Source organism: Epinephelus moara, chromosome 24 (genome assembly GCF_006386435.1).
Source record: "Epinephelus moara isolate mb chromosome 24, YSFRI_EMoa_1.0, whole genome shotgun sequence".
NCBI lineage: Eukaryota > Metazoa > Chordata > Actinopteri > Perciformes > Serranidae > Epinephelus > Epinephelus moara.
In genome coordinates this window covers 15,643,217-15,655,056 of record NC_065529.1, presented here as the reverse complement: position 1 = coordinate 15,655,056, position 11,840 = coordinate 15,643,217, and the positions used below count along the sequence as shown (strand labels likewise).

At 40.5% G+C, this 11,840-nt stretch overlaps 1 protein-coding gene across 1 annotated transcript; it reads right to left on the bottom strand.

Annotated features, from left to right (window-relative positions):
• Positions 1-1,854: 1,854 nt before the first annotated feature.
• On the bottom strand, positions 1,855-11,406 carry avil (advillin). Its single transcript, XM_050038106.1, has 19 exons — positions 11,308-11,406; positions 11,013-11,087; positions 10,633-10,829; positions 10,447-10,555; positions 10,256-10,366; positions 8,148-8,353; positions 7,976-8,054; positions 7,669-7,767; positions 7,352-7,505; positions 7,146-7,246; positions 5,988-6,125; positions 5,670-5,828; positions 5,406-5,585; positions 4,707-4,864; positions 4,471-4,615; positions 4,160-4,348; positions 4,013-4,081; positions 3,394-3,504; positions 1,855-2,215 (listed from the first exon to the last, which is right to left on the bottom strand). The coding sequence occupies exons 1-19, from the start codon at positions 11,365-11,367 to the stop codon at positions 2,102-2,104; spliced, it is 2,454 nt and encodes an 817-aa protein (XP_049894063.1). The 5' UTR covers positions 11,368-11,406; the 3' UTR covers positions 1,855-2,101.
• Between the last annotated feature and the right edge of the window lie 434 nt (positions 11,407-11,840).

Here is an 11,840-nt window from a genome sequence, read left to right as displayed (position 1 = left end):
CTAAAGTAAGGTAGTATATGAGCTGACTTTGTCATTGGAAGGTGGAGGGGATGGTGGATGGTGCTACAGCTGGAAAGCTGCAGATCACTGTTGAGGACCATCAAACTAAAAAAACGGTTGTTTTTTACAGAGACATCAACTGGTTCTCCAGCCATGATTGTGACAACAGAACTATGATAATTTCCTTACCAAGTGGTTTTTGTGCCTAAACCTAACCACATGTTAACCACAGCGCTGTTGAAACTTCAGGTTTCAACGTATGCACTATATAATAACGTGCAAATGTATCTGTGGCTTAGAGAAACGTACAGTGCCAACATTTTTTTTCTGCTGGTTGGGTTAAAAGAGGACAGGCTACAGAAACACACAAGAAGCAAAACTGAAGCACATCATTCTCATAGACAGGAGAATGAACAAGCACAGCGAGAGACTAAAGTAGATCCAGACATCTGGAATGAGGCACCAACAGCCTGGAGAGAAAAAGAGGTCCCAGGAGGGCCCATGGTCCAGCACAGAGAAGCCTGAGTTATAAAAAACAGAGAGGTAGGGAGGGAGAGAGAAAGACAGACAGAGAAAGAGACAGAGAGGCACACAGCAGTGTTTGTGGGACACAACCAACAAAGGGTTGTTGAGAAGCAGTGGCTTGTCGGCAGGACAACTAGGCTTAAATTATACATTGAGACTGAGACCAACCCATCATCATGTGATGGCAGAGAAAGCAATTAATTTAAAGTTAAGGCAAAAAAGTTTTGAGTTTGGATTTAAAGGTTTTAACAGAATCAGATTGTCTGATGTCCATAGGGAGGTTACTTAAGGGGAATTCCACTGACTTCTTTTTAAACTCTGGGGACACACAAGTGCCCTGCACACTAACAGCGGAGAGTCCAATCTCACATGGGTAAGGAGCAAATCAAGAAAAGCTAAAACTGGTATATTATGGTCAGATATTCTAGTTTTATTTTAAATTCTTGCTGCAGTGCTCTGCACCATTTGGAGACTTCTAGTACTAGAAGGCCTGGCAGGCCTGACAACAAAATGTTACAATAATCCAGTCTTAATGATGCAAAGGTGGAAATTTAGATCTCTGTATCAGCCATGGATAAAATGACCTGATTTTAGCCATGTTGCGTGGGTGAAGTGAGGCAATCTTGATATCTTTAATGTGCTGGTCAAAACAAGGTTTGAATCAAATGTAACAACAAGATTATTGGGTGTCGAACTTTGGGATATGACACAGTTGTCTAGAGTTTCTGTTACTTGATAAAACTGGCGTCTGTGTTGAGAAGGACCAGTGTTTTTCAGTTTGATCTAAATTTAGGGGCAAGAAATTACTTAACATCCAGTTTGTCACAGCAGGCAAGCAGGCCTCCAAGTTTGGGAATGATCATCTGCCTTTGCAGGCGAATACAGCTGAGTTTCATCAGTGTAACAGTGTAAATTAATTCCATGACTGTGTTTATATTGGCCTACAGAGAGAAGAGCAAAGGACCAAGAATGGAGTCCTGAGGTACTCCATAATTCACATCAGAAAATACTGATGTTGTATTATTAAAGATAATATACTGTGTTCTTTCAGATAGATAAGATTGTTGCCACTCAAGAGCCAGACCAGAAATGCCACATTTGTTTTCCAGTCAGTCAATAAGTATATGGTGATTGATAAATAGTGTCAGAAGCTTCATTGAGATCCAGCAGTAAAAAGCACCAAGCTGGAATTTGAATCCATAATAAATAGATCATGTCCGATTATAGTCGGTAAATCAGTAATGAATGTGACGTCTTGTTTTAGCTAAAATATGCCATTTCATTAGATGTAAGTTGTGCCACAAAACAAACACAGCAGAATAAGCAATATACTTTATATTTTTTTTCATTCTGAGAGTTCAAATAATATTGTCACAAACAATTAATTATACAGTGTTGATTGAACGACATCCACACAATTCATAAAGGAATCAAGTATTCAAGACATACAGTGATTTGGAACAAATGTATGAATTACAATAAAAATCAGACCTAAAAAGACACATTATTAATATTTACTCCAAACACAGGTTAAGCTAAAGAGGGAAGTTTATATCAAGTACAGAAAACAATCTGATCAAAACATCCCCTTTTCTTTCTTCAGGTTTAGTTGTTTCCACCGTGGCATGCTGGCAAAGTCGTCTTTGGTGATGCCAAATACGTCGTAGAAGTCAGAGTCAGACAGGTGTTTCTGAAAAACAGTTCCCAAACTGTAGTTAGTGAATGCATCACAATAGCAGCAAAGCATCGTGGTTACATTTTACAACAAGGTGCACAAAATGCTGAGTGGATGAACAATGATTGAGGGGGGAACAAATCAGAGACTAACTGCTGACTATAAGTAGCTCCTGAAAAATAATAACTGAATCAGACATGGCAATGATACTATTAATGGAAAAGGTTTTATGTGTCAGCAGTTTCCTAGTTATTTCTTTGGAATTATCTTAAAAAGAAAAAAGCTATGTAATTTCATACTCATTTTAAAATAGGGGCAGCTCATAAAAATGTGACATTTGTCTAGAGACAGCTTACAGTTCAACATGGAGATACAATAAAGGAATAATTAACTAATCTTTGGATATAAACTGAGCCTTTCTTTATAAGGAAATCCCTATTTTCCCCCTATAAAGCCATAAAAATAAGCAAGGAAAAAGAGATTACTGGTTGCTCTGTATACTCAAACATAGTTCAAAAATGTATTGGGTGCTCTTAGAAAATAGGGAACAAAAGAGGATAAACAGGAAGGCAAATCAGGCGCTATTCAGGCATTATTTTCAATTTGTTTTACCTGTCATGGGATCATGTGAGTCATGTGATTGCCTCCCATTGGCAGTTGCTACAATATAGGTTAGGCAACACCCCTGTTGTCCGTTTATAAACGCCCTGATGAACACCTATTGGTCAAAACATGTTGGCTTTTTTAAATGATATAGCCACAACAATAAAGGCTTTTTATTATTTTCTTCCTCAGTGACATATTTTATCTTATATTTTGGAGTGCCTGGTTTGCCTTACTGTTTATCCTTAAAATAAAGCATTACCAAGTTCATAATATCCACTTTGGATAATTTAATGTGGCTTTCGGGATCACAGACTTGTACTTTTTTGGCTGATTGTCAATATGTATTTGACATATATTTGACTTATATACAGTAATAACGTCTAGTTGTCAGTTGAGGTTTTATTTCTGCCATGACCGGTTAGGTTATGCAGAAGATATGACAGAACTGTCCCAGGGGCAGAGTGCATGAACATGGTGGCTGAACTTTAACTTCATCACACCATGTTAAGCACCTGCTCCCCTAACACACACACACACACACACACACACACACACACACACACACACACACACACACACACATTCACCTCTTTCTGGGTTGGGTCAACACCTTCAGGCAGTTCGCTGGCGAGCTTGTTCACCAAGTCGTCAGGTGGGAAGGACTGAAAGTTTTTCTGAGGTTCAACACAGTTCTGCTCCTAGAAAGTCACATCATGGTTTAGATTCAGAGTATTGATCTTTGTATCTTCATTAATGTATCACTTCCTGTTGCGACATTAAACCGGCTCTTAAAACACATTTTTGGTGAGACAGTAGTAGAGGGATAGAGTTCTTTGATACAATCCCTGACTCTTTGTCATACTCTTTTGCATTCAAGATCGGCTAAACAAAAACAACAGTGTTGAAAATCCATCTTCAGTTCTTCCATGTAACTGTAATGTCCTTAGCATTCCTCTTAAGATTTGCTATCCTGAATGCTTTAGGTAAGACTGGATGTTTGCAGCTCTAAAGTAATTATTCCCAAATGTTCTTCTGTATCTGACTGGAATTTAATCATGACAAAACCTCTTTTCCTGAAGCACTAACACCGAAACTTCAATGCAATGTGCGTGAAGAAGAATGGAAACATCTTGGTGACCACTGTATCAGACAAATAATGATATATGTTGCAAAAAAGCTTAAAAAAATAAATAAGATGTTACATACAGCTGTAACATGAACAAGTGACACTTCATCTCCCAGCTCCTTCTTCAACTCCTCGTAACTCTTTCCTCCCTAAAAGAAAGAAATATATATTTAAAAACAAATCATCAGTGTACATGTTGATCTACATTTCACTTCAAAACCACTCACACTCCATTTGGAGGGGTCCCATGCTGTGAACCACCCAGTGAAGATCGGTGGCTCAAATCCTTGCTTGATCAAGATGATGAGGGTGTCTGGATCTCTGGCACCTGGATGGGTGCGCAGGTACTCTTGGCTGGTGACCAGTGCTTCTTTACGCTCTACCTCATTGGCCTCTTTACCTATCCAGAGAAACACCTAAGACCAACGATAAAAATGAACATTTAAGGTAGCGTGGGACAGAAAAGGCTACACAAAAATTCAGGTATGTTGGCAATGTAATCACCTTCAGCTCTTAAATGTATAGTGTCGCTTCATACCTGGTCCCATGTGTCCAGCAGCATGACATCATCCTCACTGAGATCGTCCTGCGTGAACTGAGTCACCTCGGTCACAATGAAACGGCCTGTCTTATTGGAGCATTCAAACAGGCGCGGCTGGTGGTCTGAAACCGTTTGCTGTAATCTGTTATCAACAACATGTTAGATGCAAAATAGTGAAAAACCCATTTGAAGCCCATTTGCAAATAACAGTATTGTAAATGTGTCATCATCACCTCTTGTCACTAGCATAGGGAGCTTTCCCTCCGAGCAGCTCCCAGAATTCAATGGGCTCCTGACCCTCGGCCACAAGCTCTTCATTGCCTTGCTGTGATTGCTGGCCAATCACAGAGCTCACCTCCTTTGCCATGGCTCTCTCGTCTCCACTTGATCCCTGGTAATGAAAAGTCAGTTACTCTGTTACAGTAAGGTATGTGGACACACAAACATTACATCCCACATGTGATTGTAGAACGTATGAGTATTAACATGCTGCTTTAAGAGTATCCATTATTCCGGAGAGACTTTCCAACAGGTCTCCGAGCCAGGCTGCAGGGATTTGCTTAAGGCACAAGACCGTTAGTGAGGTGAGGCCTTGATGTTGGCCGATAAGGCCCGGCTCGTAGTCTGCGTCCAGTTCCAGCTCTGGCTTTGTGCACAAGGGCCCTCCCAAACAGTTGCCACAACACTGGAAGCACACTGTTGTCTAAAGTATCATTACACTCTCATGATTTTACTTCATTGGTGCTACGGGCCATAGTCCAAAACATGAAAACAGTGATGGACACAAAAGTACACAAATGTTTCTGGATGTGGATTTCTATGTATTTTACCCATTAGTATCACAACAGACACTACAAAGGTATCATACTGTGTTGTATTGTCACCAGCCACCATCATTTTCTCCATCTTATTTTAACACCACCTTTGTTTACCTTTCCACACCACAGATAGACTCCCGATTGGCACTTTAGTAGAAACACATCATTGGAGTTTAGAGAGGTAGCCAGCGCTGGAACCTCAATGGCTTTTGTGTTGGACGGGTCAGAACCGTGGACCTGGAACAACCTTATGGGTGGCTCTGGATCAGCAAACTCTTTTCTAGATGTGCCCCCCTAACAGAAAAAAAAATCTACACTGTTATAAAAACTGTATACACCACAGTGTTTCCAAATGTATGATTATAAGTACAGTCGTACCTCAAAGATGACCATTTTACCCTTGAACATGGCCATAAAGTGTCTTGGTTCTTTGCCCATTGTTATTCTCACTTGAACTGGCTCACCCCCGTACTTCTGATCCAAGTCCACAGCCTGAAACGCTGAGGCTGCCACTTCATCCTGTGTGGCGTGACGGCCCTGAAACAATCAGTGGTAAAGTATTTTCTATCATATAATGCAGTGATAATCAGGAAATTCCAAAGCAGGGACAGTGAGGGATAGGCTTTCCTGTAAGCAACTGATTGTGAATTACTATTATTATTATGTAAGACACTGGGTGTTGAATTAAATCCTCACCTGCCATATATAGAGCAGGTAACACTTCTTGTTGTTGACCAGATAAGTGTAGAGGATCAGGTAGCAGTCTCCTCCATAGAAGTATCCGTACCATTGAGGGTCCACAGGGACAAGCTCCAGATTCTCAATTCTCCACACCTGAACACATTGCAAAGGCACATTTACTGGAAGTGCTGAAATTTGCAGGTAAAGTTCCCCTTCAAGGGTTAAAATGCTCATTACACATATGAAAGATTGTTGGTAAGAAATACCAACTACAGAACTGATTGTTCAGATTAACCCAGAACTGTGGGACCCTACTCACCTTTTTCTCAGAAGACACTTTGGCATGTCACAGTAGGAAAAGCACAAGTGTGGCCTAAATAATAAAATCAATCATGGCTGTAGTCTATTTAGCTTCAGTTTCAGGGTCTTGGTATCGTGCATGCTGGCTCACTATCACTCTCACGGCCTACTAGCTAATGGCACAACTGATTAGTTCAGAGCCATCATTAATGTTATTAGTAATACCTGCTGTTTTTCCTGCTACAACTCAAAATGTTTGCTGTGAAGAAGGCACCTTGAGTGGTACATATTACGAAATGAAGTTGTAATTAATCATACATTTATTATTTTACTGAGTCATTCTATTATTCTTGAAGACTCCTCTATTTGTACATTCCTAGTTGAAATGTGGGCCTACTCTATGAAAGAGTGGGAGTCTGGGGGGGGGTATTAATGATGGGTGTGAGAGTGTGGAGGAATTAATTAAAAGTGTATGAGAGCGAGGTGTGAGTAAAAACGTAAGAGGAGCATTTTATAATGCAGCTTTGTTTGTCACCTGTTCCTATGCTTAGTTGCACTTTGAGCTGAATGTTAATAGTATAATGCTAACATAATAGTGTTAGCATGCCCATGGAGAGAGTGGGCCCTCCAACAATGTGGTGTGCGCAGAACAGTAAGCGATTCTATCTCTATCTGATCGTGTGACGAGACAATGGATATACGATAGATAGTTTGGACACAAAATGTGCTTCATAACTAGTAACTAGCATGCACAGGGGCCTGTCCTAACTGCCTTATGCCACCGATTTACTCATTAGATTTTCATAAAGTTAATACAGTGGATAACAGACTGATCCTTCTCGAAGTACATTCAGATTAAATTGCCACTGATACCTCCACTTGACCTGAGCCATTGTCCACCATTCGCTCCTGTGCAGCGACCTCTGGCATCATGTGCATCAGAGAGGCATCAAACTTTTCCTGTGTGACATGAGCTGAAACATATGGTCACAAAACAAAACCAGTTCATTTCTTTCTTTGTTTATCAGAAGCAATAGTCTGTTCTTGTTGTGTTTTTGTGAATTTAAAAACACACGTACCAACTTTCCCTCTTGTATGCACTTTGCCCAGACCTTGAGTCTGGTTCTTTACAGTCCACCTCTGGAACAGCTGCTTGAAGAGAGCTGACTCTGCCCCGTCATTTACCGTCTCCACATTTGTAGTGATTGGGTAGTTTTTTGCTTTGATGAACTCCTATAACAGCCAATCAGAAAAAATCCATGGCAAATACACTCAGGTGGAATGTACTGCAGGACTGCTGTATTGGACTGCATTAGTTTTATCTAGTTGTATGCATGCAAGAGCAATCGAACACAAGCTGAGATTACACATGAAGGCCTGATGTAGGGTCACTCACCAAAGCTCTGGCCATAGCAGCCTGTCTCTCAGCTCTGTTTGCTTTCTTCCCCTTCCATACAAAGATTTTCGTCCCTCCCTGATCCAGGAAGTAGCAGTCCTAAACACATAATTACATTAAATTTACAAGATGAAATCAGTAAATAAACTATTTGTTCAAGTCATTTGAGTCTAAACAGCAGTGTCAAGAGTTTAAAACTTTAAGTTGTTCAGGGAAATGTCACACTAGATGGACAGCTATATTTTATAGGTGCCACTGGCCATAATCACATATGCATCTTTATTTAGTCTTTATTGCACCAACTCACTTCATGGCTCAGGAGATCCTGAACCAATGGTCTGGTAGCGACTTCTGTGACCTTCATCTGACCATCAGCGTCTGACACACTGAAATAAACGCACAAACAAATAAGAAGAAACAAGCTACACTTTAACTGGACATAAGCTACATGAAAATGTCACGGCCGGGGAGCAGCTCACTGGTAAAGTGTGAGTTTCGCCTTCTGTTCCTGGTCAGCAGTTTCATCTGGAGATCCATCCTTCAGCTCAAAGCTTCTTTCTCCAAGAACACTGTTCAGGATCTCCATGCTCTGAGGAGAGTTGCCCTCTGCATCACCCTCGATCACTCGGATCTCTGCCCGACCTCCTCTCTCTCTGTCTCGGATGTCTTTGGCCAACAGCATGCCCTGAGGAGCAGAAGTGTGACACAGAAAAACTACACAATCAAGAAATCTCAGACTTCAAACTAAAAAACTGAGCATGCCCACTAAATTCACCACAAGATATTAAAGTGAGGTGTCATAATGTGGTGAAAACATCATTGCTGTAAAGTGTACCCTAATCATTTTTCATTAGCTCATTCGGCAAAGATATATATGTGCTGTTTTTAACTCATTCAGTAAAACTGTTTTGATCAGCACACAGGCATCTAGTCACAGCAAAGCAAAGAAGCAGATATTAAAGATGAACTAAACTAAACTCAGTATAGTAGTCATAATTACTACCCTACCCAGCTTGTGAAAACAGCTGTATAATATCTTCTGTGGAGGGAGGGAGATTTCGTAAGCCTGGAAAAAAACTGATGATGTCACCCTGGTTATCTCAGTTTGGGCTCCAGACCTTAAAATTATGACAGAAAGATCCAGTGGTTTTGGAGCCATACAAGAGACTTAAAGGGGACATATTTTCCTTATTTTCTGTCATGTATCATGATAATGCATGTTCAAATTAAATGTGACCAAAGTTTCAGATAATGAGCAGAGACCTCAGGCTTCAGACCATTCTGTTCTGCTTTGGCTACAAGGCGTCAGCTCAAGACAAATTCCTTAATGTGGTTGTCTGCTCCATGCACGACTACTGCAAGTGATGGCTTCCAATACAACATGTAATCCTGGTCACTGATGGTGTTCATTTCTCTCCGATTTTGGATTATATTCCTGCTGGAACATGTCTGGTTGTGTTTAGAAGCTTTTTTTTGATGATTTTACATGGTAGAAAATGCCGCTAATCTCTGTTACAGTCATTCCCCTGGCTGCAATGAAGGTGCAGGAATTCCAAGATAAGGACCTGGAAACGCTGACCAATCAGAGCTGACTGGGCCTTTTTGTAGGAGAGACACTTAAAGAGACAGCCATTAAAACCGAGCATCTCAGACAGAGGATGAATACAGGTGTTCCAGCACAGACAGTATGAGGAAAATGAAAGTGTTTTTTGAACATTAAAGCATGTAAATATGTTCTAATAGAAACCCAAAATACAAGTATGAGCCTAAAAATGAGCATACTAGGTCCTCTTTAAAATCAGAATATCTTAGCCTAGCTTTCACTTTAACCATTTTTTTAGTTTCTCACCTCCCAGTTAAGTAGAAGTTTGTAAGTTATATCCAATACTAGTTTTATCTATATGGAGTTCCAAAGTTGGTTTGTCAGAAATCTCATTATAAAGACAGGACATGCAACATAAATGAGCACATAACCTGACTAATGGCTAAATATATCTGAATGAAGTATTATGTGGGGGAGCCAAAATGATGGTAATACTAGAATATAAAGATCAATAACCTGAAAGTTTCCTCGCTCACTGTGCTGCTGTTACATAGCTTTGGACTGTGCGCAGTGGGGTAGTGAATCATTCAGAGCCTCCAGCCTCTTTGCAGGAAGAAGGAAATGAGCTCCGACTGCACCCTCCCACAGCTTTCCATAGAGGTGTAATGATGATATTTAGACGGGGTGAGGGCAGGAGTTAAAGCCGTCTGTCAGTCTTGTTTCAGGGTCTGCACCTCAAACGCTGCTCACATGACTTTCACATGATCATAAAACATCTTTGTTAGAAAATGTAAATTGTAAGCCAGGTAAAGTTACTGTTATGTTATTATTATGCACCGGCAAAAACAATTGCAAATGTATTCGCTGGTAAGCTGATTTCCTGTAATCCTATACGACATATCCTGTATTGTTGAAAAAGAAGTGAAGAGTGAAATAATGTGGAGTAAATGCATCTAGTTTTCTATTCAATATTTTTGTGCATTTCCATATGAATTCTGCACCCAGTCATAAACACAGGCAACCAAATGACCACAAAAATCTTACTTTAAGCTTTTCCTGTTTGTTGCACTTTGGTCCGTTCCACTGAACAATAGTCTTGCCAATGTCCAACAAAAACACATCTCCAAGGTTGAAGCTCTTCCAGCTCATCTCCACCTGAAACAAATTAGAGCACTCCTTCAAAATGACATCCTCTGTGCCATAATGTTACGTAACCACTGTGAAGCGTGGCCCACCTCGGTTGCAATCACTCTCTTCTTCCCTTTGACATGAAGCAGCCTCTTAACGTCATAGGTGTTGGTTTCAGTGTGCCTCATTCCTGATGCAACTCCACCTTTCTTATAGCTACACAAGACAGGATGATGATTTTCAAGGTTTTTTTTAACTGTCTATAAAATGATGGTCATGATAATTTCACTCACATTATGCCTTGTTTGAAGTAGCCTCTGAAGGCATCAGACTCATGGTTCTGAACCTCTCGGTGCTGGACAGGAGTGGAACCCAAAAATTCATCGAGCTGTATGGTGTAAACAGCAGCTGCACCTTGTTCGTCCTGAGTGGACTGTGAGCCGATCCAGTAGTGGATATCATAACACAGAGAGCTGCTCACCTTCTGAGTCTGTGGAGAAATACAGGAGTGAAGAAACAGTGTGCATGGATCAGGATGTTATCTGATTTACTAAAAGACAAAAGCAATTTTTGTCACCACTTCTTTTTACTGTCTTCAAACACAACAGATCCAAACAAACAAACAATCAGCCATGGCACCCAAAACCACTATTAGTCACCTTCCCAGACTTACAGACAGAAGTACGTAGCAGTCGCCCTCATAAAAGTTTCCATAAGATTTCTCAGGGATTTGGACCAGCTCCATTTTCTGTTGCACAGGGAGAACAAGGCGTCCAAAAAAAAAGGTCTACATTTCAGATGTAAAAACCAGTATTCCTCGATCTCAGTTTTTTCCCCCCACATCATAACTGCTGTTTTAGTCATTTGCGAGTCCCAGACCTTTTTTTCTCTTTCCAAACTGTACAGCTGATTTTGAATAACCCCAGTCCACAGTCACTATTGCAGCAGCTACTGTAAAATCAAATTACCTCAATTCTCCAGATTATAATCCCAGGGCTGTGAGATACTGCTCTGAATGTGTACTCCATGTTGCTCCAATGCTCACAGTTTCAGTAGCACTTTGTATTCTCTTTCTGGAGGGAAATCAAAATGATCACTGTTTCTTTTTTTGGTACATTAAATACAGTCTCCTTCAGTACAGACCTACAAAAACACAAACATTATTTGAAAAAAAACTTTTCCTCTTTAGTCTCTTTTCACTTCTTTAAACCTACAGTGAGCCAACATGATAAAATCTCCTAATCAATGTATTATCCATCAGAACATACCTTGTATTCTTGTTTGTACACTTCCCTGCAGCCTTGTATGATGTGCAAACAGCTGATTTCTATGTGATAACAAGAGGCCCTCAATCCTCTTCCCCTCGCTGCCTCTTAAACATTTGCCTGTGTTTGCATGTTTCTGGACCTCTCGCGGTGTTCTGCCCAATCACTGAAGAAGACACACAATCCTGTAGGCAAATGTGCTGGAAAAAAAGGATTGACTCATATTCAAATGCACA

What these genes read in the sequence shown, in the direction of transcription:
- avil (XM_050038106.1), bottom strand. Translation starts at nt 11,367, where the DNA reads ATGGAGTACACATTCAGAGCAGTATCTCACAGCCCTGGGATTATAATC. An exon ending in GCGAAACTCACACTTTACCA is followed by an intron (nt 8,055 to 8,147) that starts GTGAGCTGCTCC and finishes CGTTTATTTCAG; the next exon opens with TGTGTCAGACGCTGATGGTC. An exon ending in AGGATCTCCTGAGCCATGAA is followed by an intron (nt 7,768 to 7,975) that starts GTGAGTTGGTGC and finishes TTATGTGTTTAG; the next exon opens with GACTGCTACTTCCTGGATCA.